Source organism: Lissotriton helveticus, chromosome 11, assembly GCF_964261635.1.
Source record: "Lissotriton helveticus chromosome 11, aLisHel1.1, whole genome shotgun sequence".
Classification (NCBI taxonomy): domain Eukaryota; kingdom Metazoa; phylum Chordata; class Amphibia; order Caudata; family Salamandridae; genus Lissotriton; species Lissotriton helveticus.
The window spans coordinates 27,860,351-27,887,340 of NC_136072.1; the positions used below are offsets into that span (position 1 = coordinate 27,860,351).

At 47.8% G+C, this 26,990-nt stretch overlaps 1 protein-coding gene across 1 annotated transcript in view; it reads left to right on the forward strand.

The window, feature by feature from the left end:
- Window positions 1-26,990, forward strand: part of MASP1 (MBL associated serine protease 1) — a 459,649-nt gene that overhangs the window by 412,407 nt on the left and 20,252 nt on the right. The window contains exon 15 of the mRNA XM_078666144.1: window positions 24,841-24,940. Coding sequence (XP_078522270.1) covers window positions 24,841-24,940 — 100 coding nt within the window. The remainder of the gene's footprint in view (window positions 1-24,840; window positions 24,941-26,990) is intronic.

Consider the following 26,990-nt stretch of genomic DNA (forward strand, 5'->3'; position numbering starts at 1 on the left):
TTTCCTGAAAGAAGCCACTATTGATCACGACCCTCCACCCCCAGAGATTCGATCAGGCGCACACATTCCAGAGAGATTGGCAGAACACTCAGCTGCGTGATAGCCCCTCCCAATCATATGAGGGGAAAGGGTCTCTACTGTTGTCATGTGTTGGAATGGGCTGGAACTGGGGGGTGTCAGGGATATCGGTCTGATGTCATTCTCATGCTCTACAATGTCCCTGTTGTAATAAAGGACGTTCACATGTCTTGAACCAGTGTATAAAAGACCAGGTCTCAGAGAGGTTGAGAGAGCACCTCGAGACGATACCTTGTTGTCCGATCTGACGTGTTCTACTCCGCCGGAATAAAACTTGTTTCCTGTCTTCCAGTCTCCAGCGCCTGCCTCTTTATTGAATAACTTCATATGGTATCAGAGGCGTTTTTACGCCGGGCAAATCTAACTTAGGAAACAACTACTGAAATTGCCTGACCATTGTAAATTGATCTTTATCAATTGGCGTCCCAAACGCGGGGCCCATCAGCGACACGTGGATCCAGTGGGAGAGGTCCCAACGACAGAGTGAACGACTGCAACGATCGGAAGAGCTCCTGTCCAATAGACCCTCGTCTGACAGCCGATCATCTGAACTTCACTGATTCCGAGCAGACCTCTCCCGAATGATCTACGGTCCTGACTGGGAACCACCAGGAGTGCCGCGATAGCAACAGAGAGTAGAGGACGATCGGGCGCTGGAAGCGGAAGACGAGAAACTGTCCATGCGGTCCGGGTAAGGTCGTGACACACGACAAATTGCGAAATTGATTGATTGATTGATTGTTTGATAATACTAGTATTTCCTATTGATTGTTTCTGGGAGATTCTCTATTTGCAAACAAACACAGAATCGCCATACTCTGTTTAGTCTTTGCAGATAGTGAAGGGTAGGCAACGCAAAACTTTAACACGTCGTGCCTATTTTTTTCCTCCCCATTGATTGATTGATTGAATCGAGCATTGAATTGTTCGAAGTTGGTTCTCTTAGGAATCTTCTCTGCCTGCAAACGGGAAGAATAGGAATATTATCTCTCCCTTTGCCGATAGTGAAGGGTAGGTAACGCAAAAATGTAACACGTCGTACCTATTTCGTTCCTTCATTGATTGATTGTTTGCCCAAACATTGACTGTTTTGGGAATTGGTTCTTTCTGGAGGTATTCCCTGTTTGCAAATAGCGTGGAATAGAATATTCTGTCCAGTCTTTGCAAATAGGGAAAGGATAGGTAGTGCAGGCTTTTGCCCCCCCATTGTAATCCGTCATGCCTATCTTCTCCCCATTGGCTCATAGTTGGGTCAACCCGGACCGCTTATTAGAGATGGACCATCCAGCTCCACTGGAAGGCACCCCTAATAAGGACATGTTTACTAAGCAAGGACTAGTCGCTATAGCTTATAGTAAGTTATGGCATAAATATACAAAAAGGGATCCTAAAAACCAGTGGCCACTGATAGGTTCTTTTGATGAAAATAAAATAAAAACACTAGAAGCAGCTGTAAAAATAAATAAGGTAACATCCACTATGCTCGATAGTATCGGCATGTGGCGCAAAGAAGCAGAGCATCGCAGGAAAAAAGAGGAAGCAAAAACAGTGAAAGAATTACGAAAAGCAGCCCATCTGGCCGCAAAAGAACTAGATGAAGAAATAAGAAGAAGAGAGGAAGTTAAACAAACGCAAGAATCAGGACTGACAGGCCAATGCCCTGTCAGGACCACCTCCACGCTCTACCCGGAGATTCCCTCCAAACAGCGAGCAAATGACGAGTTACTGCTCGGTCCTCCAATGATCTACATGCCTCCTCCTTATGCTCCCAGCCAGCCTTTAGCACAACACTCACCAGTCCAGAGTGCAGTCGAGGGTAACCCTAGCGCTAGTGCCCCGACTCTTACGGCCTTCGCACCAGCCACATTGGTGACAACACCAGATGAACTTGAGACTGGCAAACAGTTAACAACCAGACCAAATAGGTTGAGCAAAGATGAGCGGGATGGAATCGACCAGATAGCAAAAACCCTGGTAGAACGGAAGGAGAGCGAAGAATATACGATGAATATGCACAATTCACATGCCGGTAGTCACAGATGGCATTTTATTTTACGGTTCAGCTACCACACCCTGAACGCATATGAGGATAGGTACCAGAATAAGGGTCCTGCAAAACTGACGACTCTATATAGAAGGGTCGATGTCGGAGATGGGGCTGAAAGTGATGTGACGGACCTCTTCATGCAAACGCTTGAGGTCTTCCGCCACCTCGCGGAACAGAAACCAGAGGTCAAGATCACAGTCCATGAGACGATTGAGCCCTCATTAGAAGCAGCCAACACCATGATGCCTATCAGAGAAGCTGCCCCCTATTGGGTTCCCCCGAGAGGTCAGGGAACAAACGATGATATCAACCATGCAGATGCCAAAGGGAGGGTTGTGTACAACTGGGTTTACCAACCATGGGATCGGCAAGATATTTTAACTTTTAGACAAACCCTGCCCGACTTAAGAAAGAACCCTACAGCATTCTATACCGAATTAGGCACAGCCTTGGGCTCAACCATAATGACTCTAGCGGACATGGATTTGTTTTTCGGGTTGTGTCTGCCGGCTGATGTGTGGAAGCAAATCCGGAGAGCCGACCACACAGATCTGTTCGGACACACCTGGACAAAACTCGATGAACTAGATAGGCAGCAAGAGCCCGGACAGAAACCTGTAAAAGACATATTGGAACTCCCTGACAAAATAGTGCAGAAGCTGAAAACGTTGATCCCAGAAAAGAAGGTAGACTGGTCGATAGTCACGGCCTGCCGCCAGAAACCTCAGGAGGACGTATCAGAATACTTCTCACGATTTGAAACAGTGTTCTCCGACTACAGTGGCCAAGACATGACCACCGCAACCGGACAACACCTATTCGTGCGGAACTACGTAAAGGGGCTATCGCAAGAGGTCTCCCAAAAGTTACAGACTAGCGAAAGTAGTTGGGGAGCCTCTAAACCTGCAGCTATCCTTCAGATGGCTCAGTATTACGAACACCAAAAGAATGAGAACGAAAGGGCAACTGAGAAAAAGAAAAAGGACCTAAAGGAACGAGTAATGATTGCACAACTACAGGGAGTGACCACAGGGAGGGAACGGTATAGGGGGAACTACCAGTCAAATGCCCCTAGGAATTCGGCCCCTAGAGACCGCAACCCCACCCCTGGCGCTCCACGAACCGACCTTGATGAGAACCAATGTGCATTTTGTAAAGAATTTGGACATTGGAAGTCTCAATGCCTAGCCCTTCGGGAACTGATTAAAAATAAAGAGACAAGGGACATGACAAATGGCCCCAAAACTGGAGGGCAGGGACGAGGACAGACTCACGACACCACCAATGACCGATCTGGTAGATCAAACACATTTGACCGCCCCCGACAGAATCAGTGCCAACAGTCTGATGGCTACAATGATCACGACTCTGCATAGGACTGCCAGGGGCAAGGGAGGGATCCAGTCGAGCTCTGTGTTGACCAGCAAGGTCCTTATGTCACTGCTAAGGTCCTGGGTACAAAGTCTCCATTTTTGGTAGACACTGGAGCGACACGTAGTGTGTTATCAAAACGACTGATTCCAAGGGCACCCTTGTCTGGCTCACACATCACCTCGATAGGTTTCGATGGGACGCCCTCCACTAATCCCCTGTCTGTACCTATCTCCTTTGACCTAGGAAACAATCCCACTGACACGACGTTTCTGCTCTCCTCCAACTCCCCTGACGCTATTATGGGTATTGATTTACTGAAACATTTCCGAGCTACTATTAGGTGTTCCCCGGATGGAGTCCGAGTCATCCTGTACGACAACCCGAGCATGTCCAGACCCTACCCCGCACGACATATGTACGCCATAACCGATGCTGACCTATCCTTGCTCGATTCGCTACCCCTGCACCTATGGGCCAGAAACGACTCGGATGTAGGACGAATGATGATCGATCCTGTACACATAACTGTTCGACCAGATGCAATAGTCCCGAAACTCCCACAGTACCGGATATCGCCCGAAGGCGAGAAGGCATTGGTAGCGATTATTCAGTCCTTGGTAGATGCAGGAGTGGTAGAGGAAGTGGTTAGTAATGTCTGCAATAGTCCTATCCTACCCATTGTTAAGAAGCAAGGTGAGGGGGATGAGAAAGCGTACCGCTTCATCATCGACCTACGAGAAGTCAACAAAGTGGTGGTGCCACAATACCCCGTAGTCTCAGACATCGCCACCATTCTGACCCTCATCCCGTCCACTGCCACCATCTTCACCGTTATAGATCTTAAAAATGCATTTTTCTCTATCCCCATCCATCCAGACAGCCGTTATCTCTTCGGCTTCACTTTAAAAAACCGTTCATACCGATTTTGTAGAGCTCCCCAGGGCTACACTGAAAGTCCCAGCATTTACAGCCAAGCCCTGAAAAGGCAGCTGGACGCTGTCCAGCTACCAGATGGAGTAGTGTTGATCAAATATGTCGACGATATCCTTTTGGCTGCCGACACCACTCCACTTGCAATCACAGCCACTATCCAACTCTTGCACTTTCTCGCGGAAAATGGCCACAAAGTCTCCAAAAAGAAACTACAGTTCTGTCAGTCCCAAGTAACATATCTAGGTCATCTCCTGTCCAAAGAAGGGAGAAAACTTACACCCGACAGAATCCGAACCATCCTAGACACCCCTATTCCAAAAACACAGAAGCAAGTCCGTTCATTAGTAGGCCTTACTTCTTTCTGCCGACAATGGCTACCAAATTTCAGTCTCATTATAAAACCCCTACTTTCCCTGTTGGCCAAAGATGTTCCGTTCCCACTCCCGTGGACCCCCGAATGCCAAGCATCCTTTAAGGAGTTGCGAGATGCCCTTTGCTCGGCACCCGTTCTAGGAACACCAGATTACTCAAAGCCCTTCTCCCTCTTCACTCACGAAAGGGAGGGATGCGCATTGTCTGTTCTAACTCAGCCCATCGGCGCCAAGCAGCGCCCTTGTGCCTACTTCTCTGCCACTCTTGATCCAGTCGCCAGAGCTCTACCAGCCTGCCTTCGAGCAGTAGCTGCTGCTGCTGTCTCTATCTGACAGAGTGAGGGAATTGTACTTTCGAACACTCTCACAGTATTAGTACCCCATGCAGTTGACACGCTTTTGAACCAGACAAAGACTCAACACCTGACTAGTGCACGACTGACAGGATACGAATTGACTTTACTTGTGCCCCACATCACCCTGAAGAGATGCACGACATTGAATCCTGCTACACTGTTACCCTTGCCTGAAAATGACCCCAATGTGCCCCCTATACACGACTGTGTGACCCTCACGGACGAACAGACTAGGGGTAGAGTTGACCTCCGAGACATTGCTTTCACAGATCCTGACGGAGAACTATGGGTAGATGGCTCTTGCATCAAACTCCCAGACGGCACCACTTCTGCTGCCTATGCGGTAACGACTGCTCGAACAGTAGTTGAAACAGCTTGCATCACACAACGATCCGCACAGGCAGCAGAACTAATTGCCCTCACACGAGCATGTATCATAGCAGCAGGAACCACGGCGAACATTTACACAGACAGCCAGTACGCCTTCGGGGTAGTTCATCATTTTGGGATCCTGTGGAGGGAAAGGGGATTCCTGACGTCCCATGGTACACCCATCCTTCACGGAGATTTAGTCTCCGCCCTGATTGAAGCAGTCCTTCTCCCCACACGATTAGCAGTGATCAAATGTCAGGCACACAAGAAGGTGACAGATTTAGTTGGACAGGGAAATGCACTAGCCGACATCACTGCCCGAACCACAGCCGAGAATAGGGCCACGTCACGCATGTATGTGACCAGGTCACAAGCAGAAAAATGAACGAACGCTAGGGAAACGATCAGGGATATCCAATCGACCAGCACACCACACGAACTGACTGAGTGGGCACGGGTGGGTCTGAGGGACGATGAAGGCTGCTGGCGAACAAAGGACACAAACAAATGGTTGCTGCCTGATGCATACTTGATTCCCATACTGACAATGGCACATTCCCCTGCTCACATAGGTTCTGCCCCCATGATCGAACTCATTTCCAAAGTCTGGCATAACGGCAAGATCCCCAACTCAGCCAAACGCCTAGTCCAACAGTGCCTTATCTGCTTACAACACAACCCCGGGAAAGGAACTGTGGTACCCCGGGGAGGGTTTGGGATCCCCGACCACCCCTTTGAGGTCCTCCAGATGGATTACATCCAACTAGAGAGGTGCCAAGGCTTGAAGTACGTATTAGTCATTGTATGTGCCTTCAGCAAATGGGTGGAAGCCTATCCGACCCGTGATAACACTGCCATGACTACTGCCAAAGTACTATTGAAGGAGTTTTTCCCTCGCTATGGCCTTTGTCGAATTTTATGGAGCGACAATGGCCCCCACTTCATAGCTGAAGTTATCCAACTTATCCTGAAGGGGTTGGGGGTCAAACAAAGGTTCCATGCGGTCTTCCACCCTCAATCCGCTGGCCTGGTTGAACGACACAACGCCACACTGAAACTGAAACTGGCAAAAATAGTGGCCACCACAGGACTTAAGTGGCCAGATGCCCTTCCACTGGCATTACTATCGATGCGCTCCACCCCCAATAAGCACCACTTGACCCCCTACGAAGTTGTGTTTGGGCGGCCTATGAACCTCTGGACTGCCCCCAAACCAACCTCCATTCATGACGTCCCCGACGTCCTGCTGTCAGATTATTTGTACAAGTTAACTAAAACGTTGTCTGTCATTCATCAACAGGTGCAGCAGGCCATCCCCGATGCTTCCAGGGGTCCCGGTCACGATATCCAACCGGGCGACTATATTTTGATCCGGAACTTTCAACGAGCAAAGAGTCTGGAACCCCGGTGGACGGGCCCCTGGCAAGTACTGATCACCACTCGGACGGCTCTTCGAGTGGAGGGGAAGAATCACTGGCTGCACGCCCATCACTGCAAAAAGATTTCCTCGACCCTGGCCACAACAGACAACGTCAGCACCCAAGAAGAGCTCCTGAACAAAGACCGACCTTCACTGAACTGCTATCCTGATACCGAGGCACTTGAACTTGCAAAACACTCTGATCCTACTGTACCATCTCGAGAAGGGTATTTCCTGCGTCGAAAGGAGGGAGCTTCGGCTAAGTAGGCCACTGACTAAGTTAAAAATCTCAGAACGGTGACCCAAAGCAACCAAGGGTTACCTGGAGAGAAGCTAAACTAAGTCTGTGGTTCTGCCCACTACCGAGCACCTTGAAGATGAAGATGATGGAAGCGCCAGATAAGAAGATGATGGAAGCGCCAGATAAGAAGACGTCGAAAGCAACAGGAAATACCCACTATAGGAATCCAAAAACTGACAATTTGCACAAACCAAAGACAATCGCTTTCTTCATTGTCTTCCTCTTTTGCCTCCTCCTCATGACTTCCTTCTGGATCCTGGAGGAAAGCACACCGCTCACCAAATGTTGCCAACCACTGTCCAGCCAACCACCGTGAAAGAGCACCACCTGATCACCCTTTCACCTCAGCTTCGAGAAAGGCGTAGGGAATTCTGGAACAATTCCTTTGTACAACTGTTGCACCAACACAACCTTGCTGCAAATGCCACCAACTGCTGGATCTGTGGGTTGCTCCCACATGCTACCGGACACTCCATCCCCTTTATTCCTTCACCTTTCTCAGTTCACGGCTCTTGCCTCGCCTGGTTGATCCTCATGCAAGAAAGCCACAAGGACAACGCCACTTCTGGTCAGACAGTGTCGCACTTCTACTATGGGTTCTGGCCGAACAACACAGGAAAGCCCTTTTGTCCCGCAATTTCAGGTTCAACCTTCCTTGCGAACATCCCTGCCAAAGAAAGGGTCGAAATGCAGGTGCTCCACAATCCAGCCAGATCCACCTTCTCCCACCTGCGCAAACAAACGGCTGCCACTCTGACTGCGGCCCTGTCTGTCATCAATGTCACAGGATTCGTATGCCTCGAAGGACAAGGAACGCAACTGGTGGGTCACAGTTCTTGCCGCATCACCAAAGCATTGGCCTCAGCTGACCCCCCCCTCCTTTGTTGCTTCCCCGAATATGTACTTTGTTTGTGGCACCAAAGCTTACACGTGGCTCCCAAAAGGCTGGAAGGGTACGTGCTACATCGCCTTCATTCTTCCTCCCACGTATGTGGCTCCAGCCAACCACCACCGGCAAAAGCGCGCTGGAGATGTTGAACAAGCCGACTCCACCGGAGCACAGTTCCTGGATGCAGCAAAGGGACTTGTTCCTCTGTGGGGACCAATGGCAAATAGCCGCGCTATCCGACACTTGACTCAGGCATTAGAAACAACTATTAACATCACCGCTGGCGTCCTCGCCAACAACACGGCTGAGCTTCAGGCAGTCCGCCTGGTGGCTCTTCAAAACCGTCTTGTCCTAGATGTGGTTCTGGCCGACCGTGGAGGTGCATGCCGCATCATCGGCTCCAGCTGTTGCACCTACGTTCCAGATAACTCACCTTCAGTCTACAAAGCAATCGAACACCTCCACAGACTGTCCTCGGAGGTTTGTGGAAAAGTAAAATTTGCCATGTTCTGTGTCCCTACGCCTCATCCATCATATGTTATGTGTGCATGACCAATATGCATATGTTATTCCCCATGTCCGATTAATGACGCAATTACAGTTGTGTCCACCTCTGGTATGTCCTCGTGAATAATACGATTATCAGGCCTATGTAAAGCTACGTTGCCACGTTTCTCAGTGTGCACGTTATTTCATTATAAAGTCCCCGTTTCTAGGCCTCAAAAGGGCCCGGACCCTAGATTCAGCTCCTGTCTCCTGAAGTCTGGCTGAGGAGCGATACAGCCCCCACCTGTATCCTCGACCCTTCACTTACTTCCTGCCTCGCAGTGCCCGGTGCAGCCCGGCTCTGCCTCTGAGTCTGTCAAAAGTATGTTATAGTTCCAGCTATCAGTTCAGTCCTCCTTCTCTGCATTCCTAAACTACTGAACTGCATCAATAGTCTCCGTCATTGTCTAGCCTATTCGGCTCCATGTTAGAGAAATATTGTATTAATGGTTATTTAATATTCTTCATCACGCACTACATGTAGAATAATGCATGGTCCAGACTTAGAGTCAAGTTGGCTTTTCCCCTCATGACTTCTAGTTTATATCAACATGTTCCCTAAACATCAGATACCAGATAGGGTTTAGGTACATGTCGCTCCAACCCTCCAGACTTTAGTCTCTACTCCTAGCACAGAGTTCATAGCCCCCAGCTTCTCCTAGTAACACGTCATTGCCAGTTTACGCGCACCACCAGGTTAGAGGTCCCGGCTCCTTAGGTAGCCCCCTCCATGGTTTACATATTCTGTTACGTTTGCACCACATGTCTATGTATACGCCCAGTTACACCCACTTTTACTGTTATCTTTCGCGACTGCTACGCGTCACGCCTTCTGCTCCACCCACTGCTACGCCTACTGCAATGTAATGCTATGTGTTCGCGCTATGTATATAAGTTCATGTATTGTTATTAAAAGTTGGCGCGCTCATTCCTGACCCAGCCCCGGCAGCTGCCGGGCCCTGTTACCCCCGTTCTATGCAGGTTGTCCTGATCCTGTCCTTATGCTGTAATAAACCTGCAGAAACTCCTACTACCTCGAATCTTGACTCTTATTTATTGAGCTACCTGCAATGATATATGCCTAGTCAAAAATAGGGTATTATTTATTTATTTACCACATAATGGCGCCCGAACAGGGACTTGCCCTTTCCCCACGCGTCGGTGAAGCCACGCCGACCCCCTGACCCTCTGCAGTCGTGACGGAACTCTTCTGCGCAGTGGCAGATATTTCTGCTCAAGTATCCCTCAGGCCCACGGAGGAGACGGAGGAGGCGGTCCAGCATCCAGACGAGACGGTGGAGGAACGCGGCGAGTCCCGACCAGAGCCCAAGCCGAGAGTCCAAGGTCCGAGGTATCCGGAGGCCCACCCGTAACTGAAGTCCGAAGTCCGTCGTTGTAGCAGTCCAGTCCCGTCCGAGGCCTTCCGTTCCGTGCTGCCCGGTGAGTACCATTGCTGGGGTAGTATCTAGACAGGGTCAGTCTAAATTGACTCCTGGTCCGTGGGTTGGTGGTGCCCAGACTCACAAACGAAGTGTTCACCTCGGTGGATACGGGTCTTGATGCGTCCCTTTATGGGACCGGTATGTTCCGTACTGTTACAGCAGTGCATCCAGTAATTCTAGTCTGTTCCGTTCTCGAGACATTCTGTTCTGTTCTGTTCCCAGTGTTCCAGGTAATATTCTGTTCGAACTGTTATTTACAATGTTCTTCATGTATTTTAATGTTGTGGTATGAGTGCGACGTGATTTCGTGTTTTTATTGTGTATTGTATTATGTCCAGATTATAGTCCAGTCATGCCGCTCTTTTCCAAGTTACGTCAGTTAAAAACTAGAAAGGGTTTATTAGAAGAAGCAGTTCCTGTTCCGCCTAGGGACAGTCCAGGTCATTTTATGTATCAGAAACATGGCATAAGCGCCATACTGTATCTAGATTTATGGGTAGAGTATACCAAACAGTTAGAAGAAAAGTATAGATGGCCCGTATCGGGTACATGGGATGCCGAATGTATCATGCGAGTAGAAGAAGCATTATGGAAAAAGAAAGCCAGACAGTCACAGAAAGATGCCATCGAGTTATGGCGTAAGGAAGCTCATAAAAGAACGGAAAAAGAAGCCAGAAAGTCAGAGTTAAGTAGAGAATCCCAAGAACGAGCCCAAGAGAGAGAATTAATCGAGATAGGTGAACAAGTCAAAATCGAACAGTCAGACAGACAGAGGCATGCCCTCATTAAGGGTATGTATCCTCTTCTTGCCGAAGGTTTGCCAAAAGCGACCCCAGAGGCATCCAGTAATTTCCCGCCACCATTAGTTCCGACCAAGCTACGTCACAAACCGACCGCAGCTGATATTTTTATTTCGTCCTACTTGGACGACACAGTCCCAGAATATGCAAATCCTGTTCGCGCTCCGCCAGTCCCTGTAAATCAGGCACTTCCCGTTCCTCCAGACACCGGAGTACCTGTTACGGTACCCCCGGTCCAGCCCGCCATACAAGTCCAGCCTACAGTTCCATTTCCCACTCTGCCAGGACGTAGAGCCTCAGTAGACGACTCCAGTCTAGGGGCCGCAGGAGGAGCTACTCCTCAAACCCCGCCGCCACACAAGCGTTTATCAGCACTCGAATTACATGCTCAAGCATCACAGCGTACTCCTAAAAGTAATAAGTCTGTCACAGAAATCAGACAAGCCCTTGGCGAATGTGTCTATGACGCAGTTCCAGGCGAGTATAATATGGTTTTATATTCCGTACGCGTAAGGAGGGTGACCGAGTATCTAGTCACCTTACCGAATATGAAAGAAGATCTAGACAGAATATATCGTTTCATCCGTACAGGGGATGATCCAGAAAGTATTGGCGAGATTATGTCTCAAAGGAAAGCCGAGATCCAGCTCATGATATTAAAGTTCCTGATCAATTGTCTAATAAGAGAACAAGATTACCCGTCTAAAGATCCCGCCGAAATGAGAATCCTGACAAGGTGGAGTGATAATATAGCCGAGGGTAAGCACAAGACCGTCGGTGCTATGGAAAGTATGTACAAGAAAATCCGTAAAGAGATAATAAAGATACACGAACAGCGTAAAGCAGCACAAGTAAGCGAGAAAGAAAGTATCTCTGATCCTGAAGAGGAAGACGAGAATCCCGCCAGAATAGCGTATGTAGGAAAATCTAGATTTCCAGATCGCCATTTACGTCTAGAACCCAAGTCTATTTTCCGTCATCCAGCACCAGAACAAGGTTCTCTAGAACAAGTATTTCAAGCCACCGATCACATTCTGAAATCACGAATCGGTTATAGTGAGTTAAGTACCATGCATGAACAAGAACTAGCCCGATCAGCCGTCCGATGGATTACTGATTCTACCACTTTTCCAGACGAAATAGTGGCACAAATGTTTCTGAAACTGCCCCCAGCCGAGCAGCGACTGGTGGGTACGTATATGATTCAGCACCTCATTACTCTGTATGAGGGTCAACACTCTGATCCAGGTCCGTTACATGATGTCCTGAACGAGTTACTCCAGTATAAGTGGAAAGGTCTAGGTACCGATTTAATTAGTGTCATTCTAGAACAGCGTCACAAATATAGAACGTTTCTGAACCCGCATTTTGTTCATGTCTCACCCCCAGAAAGTAAACCGTTTTACATAGACAGACAGAATCCGTTACGAGAAGTCCACCCAGTCAAAGGGACGGGTGGCGAAATGCAACGAGTGTTTGTATACACTCCGATTACAAAGATGGAACTTCTTGAAATGAAGAAATTAATTCCCTGTCATGACAAAGATCCAGCAGGGTTCCATCGAGAATTAAAAGACATGCTCCGTATGGGAGAATACACTTACCCAGATATCATTAAAATGTTAAAAGTCCTGTTGCCCGCAGGGGTGTATGAAAAGTTAAAGGAAAAAGAATGGGAGGTGGGAGAGAAAAAGATCGATTGGACAGCTCTAGAAGCTGAAGACAAGGCACGAGTACCAGGTACCGGTCTTGGAGATAAATGTAAAGAATTACCAGAATTATTGATTCAAGTTTTACCCAGATTATTGACAACGAGAAAGGAAGACTGGGATGCAATCTCAGCCTGTAAACAGAAACAAGATGAAGATATTAGTGATTTTTATTCTAGGTTTGAAAAATGTTTCAGTATTAACAGTGGTCTCAAGACAAGTAGTGAGTCATACCCTCACCTTTTCGTTACCAAATTAGTCGAGAATTCAAGTCCACAAATTAAGAACCGAGTTTTGAAAGTCGAAAGCACCTGGCAAGCAAATACTCCGTCCCAGATGCTCCAGATGCTCCAATACCACCAGAATAGAATCAGGGAAGAGCAAGAACACGAAAGAAAACGTATGAAAGACACGAAAATGAAAGTGCTAGTTGCACAATCTGTTCCTCAAGACAGTCAGAAGAGGGGTCCGAATCAAGCCAGTCATCCTGCAGCTCCCGTTAAAGGGAACTGCAATTATTGTAAACAGCCAGGTCATTTTATAAACGAGTGTGCAGTTCTGAAACACAACATAGCTACTGGTAAGACTAAAGAAAGACCACGTCCGCCGAGACAAGAACAAGTTTCACAGACTCCTCAGCCACAGAATGCACAACAGACAGTTACAGTACCGCAGCCCATCGCTGCAACACAGCACGTTACATCGCAGATGTACCAGTATGCACAGTCCGAGTATCCAGAGTATCAGCCATATTCATGAAACAGCTTAGAGAGGGAGGTAGGCTTGCCTCTCATCGAGATACCTGTAGATCAAGAAGGTCCCTATGTTCACAGTCAAGTATTAGGGAAAGACAGAAAGTTTTTGATCGATACAGGGGCAAGTAGGACCACAATTAGTCACGCCGAAGTTCCAGGGGCTCCGCTCTCAGGCTCAAGAAATGTTTCCCTTGGATTTTCAGGAAAGCCAATAGTTAACGAGATATCAAAGCCAGTTACTCTAGAAGTAGGGCCATTGTCCCGCACTACTGATCTGTTACTTACTAAGTCATGTCCAGAAAATCTGTTAGGCATTAAGACACTGAAAGAGTTAGGTGCAGTTATTTGCTGTTCCCCAGAGGGAATACGTCTGTTCCTACGTGACTTTAAGGGTCACTATGTATTACGAGATTTTGATTCCAGACTGTCTAAAGTTCCGCAGCATTTATGGGCGCAAGGTCCAACTGATGTAGGTTACATGCAAATCACACCCTATCGTGTGACCCTCAAACCAGGTGTAGTGTTACCCCGAATCAGACAGTACAGATTGCCACCTGAGGCTGTAGCAGCCTTATCCAAAATTATTGACGAGCTCATGGCTCAAGGAGTAGTTGTAGAAACTGACTCCAATGTATGCAATTCTCCGATCATTCCAGTCATGAAACGTACTGATCCAAATGCACCCCCAGTATATCGTTTAGTGATTGATTTACGAGAGCTTAACAAATGTATTATTCCACAGTACCCAGTTGTCCCAGATATTTCTTCCCTGTTAACTGCTATTGATTCCGAAGCCATGTTTTTCACTGTCATAGACCTTAAGAATGCATTTTTCAGTGTTCCAATTCATCCAGACAGCCAGTTTCTTTTCGGATTTTGTTTAAATGGAAGGAGCTATATGTTCACACGCGCTCCTCAAGGTTTCACAGAAAGTCCTAGTATTTACAGTCAAGCACTTAAGAGACAACTAGACAATATTCACATGCCAACTGACACTGCCCTGCTCCAGTATGTCGATGATCTACTGATCACAGCCCGTTCTGAACGTGATTGCGAGCGAGCGTCACTTACAGTCTTGTATTTCCTAGCCGAGATGGGGCACAAGGTGTCACCTTCGAAGCTTCAATTCTGTGTCCAGCAAGTGGTATACTTAGGACACTTGCTGTCCAAGAGGGGTAGGCAGTTGACACCAGACCGTATCCAGTTAATAGCGAGTCTTCCCCAGCCCAGAACCCAGAAGGAGGTACGTGCTTTTATCGGCCTTACTTCTTATTGTAGACAATGGATTCCCCAGTATGCATTTCTAGCCAAGCCACTGATACAGTTAACGACACAGGAGGCAGCCGTATCGACTGTCCTCCCTTGGACATCTGTCCATACACTTAGTTTCAACGAGTTAAAGAAAGCTTTATGCCAAGCTCCAGTTCTAGCTACACCGAACTACAGTAAGCCTTTTACACTTTTTGTTACTGAACGCGAAGGTACAGCATTATCTGTTCTTACACAAGATCAAGCAGGTCAATACAAGCCCTGTGCTTATTTTTCGAGCACACTAGATCCAGTCGCCCAGGCGTTGCCTGCATGCCTCAAGTCAGTTGCAGCCACAGCACTAGCTATCAGACAAAGTGATTCCATAGTTTTAGGACACTCCTTGACAGTACAAGTCCCACATTCAGTAGAAGTTCTTTTGAACCGAACACAAACTCAGCACTTGACAATTGCACGTTTAACAGGTTATGAATTGACTCTGTTCCAGCCACACATAGAAATTAGACGCTGCAACGTCCTGAATCCTGCTACACTGTTACCATCAGTCAGTTTGAACCCTGACCCACATGACTGTGTGGAAGTAGTTAACATTACGACAAAGCCAAGACAAGACCTGACAGACATTCCGTTACCAGATCCTGACCTGACACTTTATGTGGATGGTTCATGTATGAGAACTAGTACAGGAGAACGAGTCGCCGCGTATGCCGTGACTACTGACACCGAAGTTATTGAAACACACCGTATTGATACCCTGTCCGCTCAAGCAGCAGAGCTAGTTGCTCTGACACAAGCCTGTATACATGCCAAGAACCTGAAAGTTAATGTTTACACAGATTCACGTTACGCATTCGGAGTTGTACACGACTTCGGAGTACTCTGGCAGGAGAGAGGTTTCATGACTTCTCATGGAACCAAGATTCAGCATGGTCTCCTTATTCAAGCTCTGTTAGATGCCATACATTTACCGACATCTATTGCTATCATGAAATGCAAAGCACATACGAAAGTTACTGACATTATTTCTCAAGGTAACGATCTAGCAGACCGCACAGCCAAGCTTACAGCACAGACTCCAGACATTCCAGTTAACATGACACATACTCCAGATCCAACTACATGTATGACAGTTAAGGACCCTACACAAGATGTCATAGATATCCAGTTACATGCTACTCCCGATGAAATCAAGAAATGGTCCGAACAAGGAGGGGTCCAGACAGATCAAGGATGGTTAACGAAGGGTAGAGCCACATGGTTTCTCCCCGACTCTATGGTTCAAGTCATTATTAATACCGCACATAGTCCAGCACATTTAGGAGAAAAAGCTATGTTAGACAGTATCCAGAACATTTGGTTCAACAAGCATTTACGAGCTGCAGCCAAACAGAAAGTCCGTACCTGTATGATATGTTGTCAGTTTAATCCAGGTAAAAGTGTCCCGGTGGAACAAGGTGGTTTCCAGCCCCCTGACCACCCTTTTGAGGTCCTCCAGATGGATTATATTCAGATGGAGCGATGTCGAGGTTTCAAGTATGTCCTTGTAGTTGTATGCGCTTTGTCCAGGTGGACAGAAGCATATCCAGTTCCAGATTACACAGCCGCGACCACTGCCAAGCAGTTGGTTCGTGAATTCTTCCCTAGATACGGACTCCCTAGAGTCGTATATTCTGATAACGGTCAGCCATTCTCCTCAGAGTTAATGAAGCACGTTTCCCTGTTGTTAGGGTACCAGTGGAAGTTCCATTGTATACGCCATCCAGAAGCAGCCGGTCTAGTCGAGAGACATAATCAGACCCTGAAAATCCGTATTGCCAAAGTTTGTAAAGAAAAAGGTGTGGACTGGCTAGTAGCTCTGCCAGTCGCTTTGTTTTATATGCGCATGGTCGCACATTCCAGATCAGGTCTGTCCCCGTATGAGGTCGTATTCGGCCGCCCCCCTAACATGTGGGGTACTCCTAGACCCCGAAGTATTACCGATGTTTCATGTAATATGCTGACAGATTACCTAGCTTCCTTGATGTCTGCCCTCAACTCATGTCGTTCACAGGTTGCCGCCGCATTTCCAGACAATACCGAGGTGGCACCGCACGAGATCGTTCCAGGCTCCTTGGTGATGATCAGAAATTTCGACAGATCAAGTCCGCTGGAGCCACGTTGGAAGGAGCCACGTCAGGTCCTCTTGACCACCCGTACTGCCGTCAAGTTGGAAGGCAGGAAGGGGTGGGTCCATCTTTCTCATGTAAAACTTTTCAATGGATTGAAACCCGTTTCTAAAAACATTTCCAAGGAGTCCCAGGATTTTAAAGACTGCCAAGACATTACTCTTAAGGACTGTCCCGCAAAAGACATTATTACAACCCCTCCCTTGTTAGAGAAAACTCCGCAGCAGGAGTATAAGTTAAAGCTCAGGTCTAGTAAAATAAGTCAGTCAGTTTGATTGTATAAGTCCTCCCCTAGGTGAAACGGTTAGACTGTTTCTGACATGTATAAAATAGACCCCCATAGTGAGAGAGTCAGTCAAAGTTCAACTCAATGTATCGTTTTTCTAAGTTTCATATTATTCATCAGCATAATGATTTCCTGCACCAGCTACGCATTTTTCCTGTATTTTCCAGTTCCTCATGTAAATAAGTCTGCTAATGTTACAGTAGAGCACACGTTTAGTGATCTGCCTCCTCACGAATATTCTTACCGCCTCGCTATGCGTAACAACACATTTATCCGTATGTTACATTACTCACACCAGACCAGCAATGCCACTAATTGTTGGGTGTGTGGTCGACTCCCCCCTTTCCAGACACCGAAGGGAGTTCTGCCACTTTTTCCTTATCCATTCTCACATAATGGTTCGTGTGGAGCATGGTCCACGCTAACGTCATCCTCAACAGATATGTCTTTTCTTAACAGCACATGTTTTCCAGACAAGCAAGGTCTCCCCCACAGAACCGGGTTAGATCTAGAAAATGAAGTATATAATTTAGGTAATTATTCGTCGAATTTCATGGTCCTGAATGTTCAGTCTGATACTACTCCAGACTCACCTGCTATTTCAGTACTACCAGTCAAAGGCGAATTATGTGTCCGTAGTTATGGTTCTGTACACGTAGGACATAGTGAATGTACTACTGTTATCCAGTATAGTGACAGTGGGAAATCTATTTTCAAAGCTTCACGTCATTCATATTTTGTTTGTGGTCAAACCGCATATGTTCGTCTGCCCCTCGATTGGGAGGGAACCTGTTACATTGCCTTCCTACTGCCACCTGTTTTCCTAGCCCCATCTGATTATCACAGAAACACACATCTAGTACACACTAGACACAAGAGAAATCTCCCGATTGTCGATTATACTGAAACTGCCGCAGAGCAATTCATTGATATAGATAAAGGTGTTTTCCCTTATCTAGGTACAGTTGTAAATAGTAAGCTAATCCGTAGGTTAACAAGAACCCTTGAAGCAGTAGTAGATGAGACTGCCTCCGCTCTAGGTAACTTAACTGAAGAGCAATCTGCTATGAGATTTGTCGTTTTACAGAATCGTCTCGTCCTTGACGTCATACTGGCCGATAGGGGCGGGGCCTGTAGAGTCATCGGATCTAGTTGCTGCATTTTCATTCCAAATAACGCGCCGTCTGTCTATTCAGCTATAACCAGACTCCATAATATTGCCCATCTGTTACACCAAGATCCAGGCACCTGGACATGGTCCGGTTGGTTCTGGAATATAATTTCCACATGGGGATGGAAAGTCCTGTCCTTTCTAAGTATAGCAGTAGCGATCATATTTAGCTGCTGCCTCTGTATACAATGTGGCCCTGCGATTTGCAGCATGTGTGCTACCTCTTGTATTCCTAGTCCCAAGCCCCGTTCTAAGTCCCGTTCCAAGATAATTCGAGACGAGCAAATGATACTGTATGAAATGATAGACGGTATCATGAAAATTGATGTTTCCTGATGGAAACGTAGTGACAAGGAGGGAATGTGGAAAAGTAAAATTTGCCATGTTCTGTGTCCCTACGCCTCATCCATCATATGTTATGTGTGCATGACAAATATGCATATGTTATTCCCCATGTCCGATTAATGACGCAATTACAGTTGTGTCCACCTCTGGTATGTCCTCGTGAATAATACGATTATCAGGCCTATGTAAAGCTACGTTGCCACGTTTCTCAGTGTGCACGTTATTTCATTATAAAGTCCCCGTTTCTAGGCCTCAAAAGGGCCCGGACCCTAGATTCAGCTCCTGTCTCCTGAAGTCTGGCTGAGGAGCGATACAGCCCCCACCTGTATCCTCGACCCTTCACTTACTTCCTGCCTCGCAGTGCCCGGTGCAGCCCGGCTCTGCCTCTGAGTCTGTCAAAAGTATGTTATAGTTCCAGCTATCAGTTCAGTCCTCCTTCTCTGCATTCCTAAACTACTGAACTGCATCAATAGTCTCCGTCATTGTCTAGCCTATTCGGCTCCATGTTAGAGAAATATTGTATTAATGGTTATTTAATATTCTTCATCACGCACTACATGTAGAATAATGCATGGTCCAGACTTAGAGTCAAGTTGGCTTTTCCCCTCATGACTTCTAGTTTATATCAACATGTTCCCTAAACATCAGATACCAGATAGGGTTTAGGTACATGTCGCTCCGACCCTCCAGACTTTAGTCTCTACTCCTAGCACAGAGTTCATAGCCCCCAGCTTCTCCTAGTAACACGTCATTGCCAGTTTACGCGCACCACCAGGTTAGAGGTCCCGGCTCCTTAGGTAGCCCCCTCCATGGTTTACATATTCTGTTACGTTTGCACCACATGTCTATGTATACGCCCAGTTACACCCACTTTTACTGTTATCTTTCGCGACTGCTACGCGTCACGCCTTCTGCTCCACCCACTGCTACGCCTACTGCAATGTAATGCTATGTGTTCGCGCTATGTATATAAGTTCATGTATTGTTATTAAAAGTTGGCGCGCTCATTCCTGACCCAGCCCCGGCAGCTGCCGGGCCCTGTTACCCCCGTTCTATGCAGGTTGTCCTGATCCTGTCCTTATGCTGTAATAAACCTGCAGAAACTCCTACTACCTCGAATCTTGACTCTTATTTATTGAGCTACCTGCAATGATATATGCCTAGTCAAAAATAGGGTATTATTTATTTATTTACCACAGGTTCACCAGGAACAGGAAGGATGGTCGCTTGGAGGCTGGTTCTGGGACACTTTAAAGAACTGGGGATGGAGACTGTTCACGTTTTTGCTAATACCAATCATGATACTATGTGGGTGTTGTTTAGGTATTCAATGTTTACCATCTTTATGTGCACTCATTTCCAACTGTATGTGCCCAAAGACTTTGAACTTTAAACCTGAGCACATGAGTCCCCTATACGAGGTAGAGGTGCGTGGTCTCATGGGGATTGATCCGAACTGACAAGCTGGCGAGACATGTTAAAGGGAGGACTGTGGAATTTTAGTTCGTGTATTGAACATCATCTACGCCATCTTGCAGACCCACGTACGAGCATACACGGCAGCCATTTTAGGTACCATGGTCTCCCTGTTCACGATCACTCATCAGCGCACTTCCCTGACCCTGCAAGCGTCCCCCATGCACCCTGACTACCCCCGCTCTCTCATGCACAAGTCATGAGCCCTCCCCTCCCATGACTCTGTCCCAGGGAATCGCACCCTGCGCCTGACCAACACCTCCTCTCCGTCCATGAATACCCCTCCTTTGATGACCCCTTCCTCTGAGCCTGAACGTCAGCACGGACCGCTGGTCATCCTCTAGCCCGAGGATACAGTTTATTGCCCATTACTGTATGCACTCGCCTTTCCTGAAAGAAGCCACTATTGATCACGACCCTCCACCCCCAGAGATTCGATCAGGCGCACACATTCCAGAGAGATTGGCAGAACACTCAGCTGCGTGATAGCCCCTCCCAATCATATGAGGGGAAAGGGTCTCTACTGTTGTCATGTGTTGGAATGGGCTGGAACTGGGGGGTGTCAGGGATATCGGTCTGATGTCATTCTCATGCTCTACAATGTCCCTGTTGTAATAAAGGACGTTCACATGTCTTGAACCAGTGTATAAAAGACCAGGTCTCAGAGAGGTTGAGAGAGCACCTCGAGACGATACCTTGTTGTCCGATCTGACGTGTTCTACTCCGCCGGAATAAAACTTGTTTCCTGTCTTCCAGTCTCCAGCGCCTGCCTCTTTATTGAATAACTTCATATGGTATCAGAGGCGTTTTTACGCCGGGCAAATCTAACTTAGGAAACAACTACTGAAATTGCCTGACCATTGTAAATTGATCTTTATCAATACCTCCGACTTGTTGGAATTAAGTCGGAGGCAGTTAGCAGTCATCCACTCGGCCACTGCCGCAAGATCGCCCTGAAACTTAAAGGCGACTTGCTCGGTGTTATTAGAGAGTGCCACCACTAACTGGGTGTCATCAGCATATGAGAACATGGCAGGCCCCTACTCAAGGCTACAGCAGCCAAAGGTAGAACATAAATATTGAATAGTAGGGGACTAAGGGAGGAGCCCTGTGGCACCCCTTGCTTGATGCCGTGTTCACTGGACATAAACGGGGGGGGCTGATACTTAGAAAGACCTCTCATGAAGGAATGAGGCAAGCCACTCCAGGGCCTGACCCGTAATTCCTACCTCCGCCAGGCGACGCAGCAGGATGTCATGTGATACCGTATCGAACGCTGCACTTAAGTCCAACAGGATCAGTGCCGAAGTTTGGCCCCCCTCCATGGCCGACCAGAGGTGTTCCGTCACAGCCAGAAGCGCAGACTCCGTGCTGTGGCCGGGTCTAAAGCCATTTTGAGAGGAGTCCAGTATGTTATTACGAGTGAGATAGTCTGACAAGAGGGAGTTCACATACGCCTCAGTAATCTTGGCTATCCAAGATAACAGCGAGATGGGCCGATCATTTTCTGCTTTAGTGGAATCAAGAGCAGGCTTTTTAAGCAAAGGTATCACTTTGGCCTATTTCAATGCAACCAATCACCCCCAAGTCCATGGACAGCAAGACCCAAACTGGAAATTGGCAGTAGGACAGCAGAAGGATAGCAAATACATGAGCCGGGGAAGGAACAAAACAGCAAAATTGGAGGATGCAATGCGGTGAAAACCCAAACAATGGTGGAAGCCATTAAAAAAACAGGTGGTTGCCAGCAGGCCCGGACTGGCCATAGCGGGCACCGGGCATTCCCCTGGTGCGCCGCATGGGTGGGGGCCGGTTTTGGGCCCCTGGGGGCCGTTTTTGTTATAGGGCCGTTTTTGCAGCATAGCTGCAAAATCGGCCCTGTACCAAAATCGGCCGAAAACCGGCCCCGGCAAAGAGCTCGGCGGCACCACCAACCCCTTTGAGTGGGGAGGGGGGCAGCCGAGCATTTTGCCAGGGCCGGTTGTGGTTCCCAGTGCGGCCCTGGTTGCCAGGCATCTTCTTTCTAGTTCATTACCTTTTTGTAAGCACCAGAAAACACTTTGCTAGCTCTACCAGCCCTGGCAGATATTGCAAAGGATTAGATGTATGTTAATGTCTTTGCAGTTTGAGTATAAATAGATAGATTAAGAGAAAAGGTTTTAGCCTTCTGAGGGAATTTGTTGTAGAAATCAGGAGGAACTTTTTTTTGTATTTTGGCTTCTGTGGAAGAATGACAGCTCAGAGCCGAAAAGGATCTTATCTCTCACACTGAGTGGCGTGAGAGGTGGGCTTTCAGATGCAGATCACTTGATCGAGACAGGGGACCTCATAAAGCAGCATATTAAGTTCCTCGGCCATATCTGGGGTACCGTTGTATGTCGTTACAACGAATTCCATTGCAACCATGCCTTTACCACGCATGCATTACAACGGAATTCATTTTCCACGTATAACCTTTACCTCGAACATTCCTTTACCACGCATAGATTTACAATGTTTTTCATTTTTCGTTGTAAATTTATGCATGGTGAGGGCATACTCTTGTTAAAGGTTATACCTCTCTCCTTACATGCCCCCAGCCTCCGCTCCTTATAATTATCCCTGCCCTTAACCCTTAATCTTTTTTTTTTTTAAACTAAAATGCCCCTTACCTTTTAACTCGCCTCCTCTCCATCTTCTTTGGTTACGTTGATCGTACGACGTAAAGAGGAACTGGAAGTTACTTTCAGTTTCCTCTCTAACGACGCTGATTGCATCAGCTTCGGCTCTTCAGGTTCATTTTTTGGGGGGAGAGAGTCCCCCCAACCCCCCTTTTTAATCCTGCGCTTTATTATTTTTTTTGGGGGGGAGACCCCCCCAAACCTCCTTTTTTTCCTTTTCATTTACCACACATGCCTTTACTACTTATTTTGTAGTAAAGGTATGCGTGGTAAAGCCCCTCATTGTAACCACGCATGCGTTGTAATGCATGCGTGGTAAAGGTTTCGTGGAAACGGCTGCGTTGTAGTGGCCGTTTCCCCTGGGGTACTCTGTCGTGATTTGCAAATCTCATTTGCAATAATATGGCAAACTCTAGACCATAAGAGGAGTGGGGTGCCTATTTCCGGAGCCATCTTTTTGCAGTCTTGCACCCATTTTTGGTTACCACATCGGGCGGACCGTCGCCATTTTTGAGCTACATCAAGGGCAGGTTGTCCCCTTCTGATTGCCAAAAATGTATCATTGTCTCAATTCTGCAGGTCGGATCTGGAGTATGGTGCCTAGTTCTGGAAGTCTCATTTGCAGCATTAAAGTCATCTCTAGAGAGACCACCAGAAGGGCTGTTTCCTGTTCTCAAGATCACATCTGGAGTATCATGTCCAGATCTAAAAGTCATGTATGGACTGTTGTTTTGTCTTTAGTAGCAGAAAGATAGACCGAAGTCATTACAGGGATGGCTGATAGCGTGAAGCCTAGACGTCTAGACATGTCCTACTGGCAGAAAGGAAAGATGGGGCAAAAAATGGAGAGATTAGAAACATAGGGGCAGATTTATGATGACTGGCGCATCCCCAGGGATGCGCCAGTTATTTTGCACCGCTGCTCCGCCACCCATGGTGCGCCGCATTTACAATGCGGCGCACCATGGGGCAAAAACGGCACAGATGCGTGACGCATCTGTGCCGTAAAGGCGGCGCATTGCTGGAGTTGCGTCGCAAGCGCGACGCAGCTCCAGCAAGGCTCGTGGGTGCCCCATCTTTACAATGCTGCGTCAAGACCTACGCCTGCTTCAAGCAGGCGCAGGGTTTTGACGCAGCATTGGCCTGAAAGTGACTGAGTGAAATCTTATAGATTTCACTCAGCCACTTTTGCGAGGCGCACCTGCCCCGAAACGCCCACCCTGCGCTGGAACGCCCACAAGTGGCGCAGGGCTTTACAACGTGACGCATCTGCCTAGATGCGTCATGTTGTAAATGGGTCGTAGGGATGCGCCACGTTTACGCCGCAGTTGCGTGACGCAAACGTGGCGCATTCCCAACATAAATCTGCCCCCTAGGGCCTTATTATCAAGAAAGGGCGATACATATCGCCGCTTTTATCAACAGGAAACTGCCGCTAAAGTGGCGATAATGGGCTTGATAATATGGCCTTGTGAATTCCCATAGAAGCCCTGGTTCTCGTGTAAACCTGGGCTTCTGTGGGAATTCAGAAGGGCATATTATCAAGCCCATTATCGCCGCTTTAGCAGCAGTTTCCTGCCGATAAAAGCAGGCATAATGTATCGCCCTTTTTGATAATATGGCCCCTAGAGTTGGTACACGTGGTAGAACAGCAGTAGACACACTTTGTTTCAGGGTACGTGTGCCTTAGAGCAAACAGCCATAATAAGACTTGTTAGGGCGGCCGTGGTTTGTTGTGTACCAAATAGTAGGATTAGTTTGTGTTTTGGAAATAACATTAGAAAGTTCCAGGATTAAATAACCAGAAAAAGCACAAAACCATCAAAACAAATGTTGGGATAAACCCAGGAAGAAAAATATTGAGAAAGCTAGAATAAAAGTGAAGACAATGGATGGTCACTGTTTTGAGAGGAAGCAGAGAAATGGCCATACTTATCCGCCAAGAAATCCTAGGTTTCTTTATCTGGTATGTTTTCGTTGTTTAGTTACAATGCTTGTACATCCTTCACAAAAAGAATAAAAGAAAAAATTCTGTTAAATTCCATTTCCAGTGGTGACTTGTGTGTCCCTTTCAGATCGAGGTTCCTGTGATAGACCTGGAGGTGTGCAGACAGACGTACGCCACCCTGGACATGAAGGTGACGGATGACATGCTATGCGCCGGCGAGAAGCAAGGTAAGTGTGGGGCTGCGGTGGGCGTGGCCTTTGAAAAAACGGCTGAGAATAGAGCGTACAGTGCACCTCAGGACACAACTTCAATGGTCGGGATAGCCTGCACCCTGGGCTTTAAGTGGGCCGGGTCTCACCGGTGCTGAGCACCAGCAGTTTTTTAAACGAGGCCTCGAAACTGATTTCTATCGGGCTCTGTTTTGTGCCCTGGCACTGGCAGTCCGTTTTTTCCCGGACTGCAGTGACAGCAGGCACATCAATGTGCATGTGCTCACACTGCTCACTTCTCACTAGTGGAAAAGTTACGGCATGACATCATAACAGCTGAGCGTTGTAGGGGAAGGGAAATCCTTTAAAGAGTCATTTTCTCTCTGGATTTCCTTTCTCTTTTTGAAACTCAGGAGTAGCAATATTGTCCTGGTGTCACCAGGGCTTTAAGTGGAAGCTTTTTCAATATTATATACAAGCCATCGTTGCTGCTTATTTATCTTATGCAACTAACAACCAAGGATCCTCGCTCAGCCCAACCCTCTTCAATGTCTACATGAGCCCCCTCGCCGCCACTGCACGCAAACACAACATCAACATCTCCTACGCCGATGACACCCAGCTGATACTCTCCCTCACCAAAGACCCAGCCACCGCCAAAACCAACCTACAGGAAGGATTGAAAGACGTCGCAGAATGGATGAAGCTCAGCCGCCTGAAGCTGAACTCAGACAAGACGGAAGTCCTCATCCTCGGACAATCCCCTTCCGCCTGGGACGACTCCTGGTGGCCCACGGCGCTGGGCACCGCACCGACACCCTCGGATCACGCACGCAACATAGGATTCATCCTGGACCCCTTCCTCACGATTACCAAGCAAGTCAACGCTGTCTCGTCATCATGCTTCAACACCCTACGCATGCTCCGTAAGATCTTCCGGTGGATCCCCACCGAAACCAGAAAGACGGTCATCCAGGCCCTCGTCACAAGCCGACTGGACTACGGAAACACCCTATATGCAGGAACCACCGCCAAACTCCAGAAACGACTACAACGCATACAGAACGCCTCCGCACAACTCATCCTCGACATCCCTCGCCACAGCCACATATCCGCCCACCTGAGAAACCTGCACTGGCTCCCCGTCAGCAAGAGGATCACATTCAGGCTCCTCACCCACGCACACAAAGCGCTCCACGACATGGGCCCGTATACCTCAACAGCCGCCACTCGTTTTACATGCCCACACGCCAGCTCCGCTCCGCCAGCCTTGCCCTCGCCACCGTCCCAGGGATTCGCAGAACCACCACCGGAGGAAGATCCTTCTCCTACCTGGCGGCCAAATCATAAAACTCCCTCCCCGCACACCTACGAAATACCCAGGACCAACTCTCCTTCAGGAAACACCTCAAGACCTGGCTCTTCGAGCAGTAGCAGCTCCCCCTCCCTTCAGCGCCTTGAGACCCTCACGGGTGAGTAGCACGCTCTACAAATGGTTTGATTGATTGATTGATTGATTGACAAAGCCAATAGTCCTGACTCGTTGTAGGTATGATGTTACTTGTTGTATCATATATCTGGATGCAATGACAGAAACAGCCAAATAGAAGTCGGGCGGCACACTATGCTAAGCACAAATTATCAGCCTACGTGTTTTTAAGCCACGCCCTTAATTACATTGTCCACGACACTTTGAGAGACCCCCCCAGTTTCTTCATCCCACTTAAAGCCCTGCCTGCACCTAGGTGTGTTGTTCAGCCATAATTTGTATTTCTACCAGTGATGCTGATCCGAGCAACAAGACGCCACAACATCACCAGTTATGAACCCATGTGGGTGGGTGGGAGGGGTGTGGAGGAGCCGTGGCAGTGACACTGCAATATATTTCACTCATAGAGTTCATGCTGTGTTCACAGGCTTTGCATTGAGGGTGGGGGGTTTCTATCTTTGGAAGATTCGCAGGGCTGAAGGGTGAGGTTCATAGAACAGCAGTAATGGCCCTTATTATCAACCAACTCAGGGTTATGATAAATTAGGCTTTTCTCTGCGCCTCTCTGATTGGTTGTTA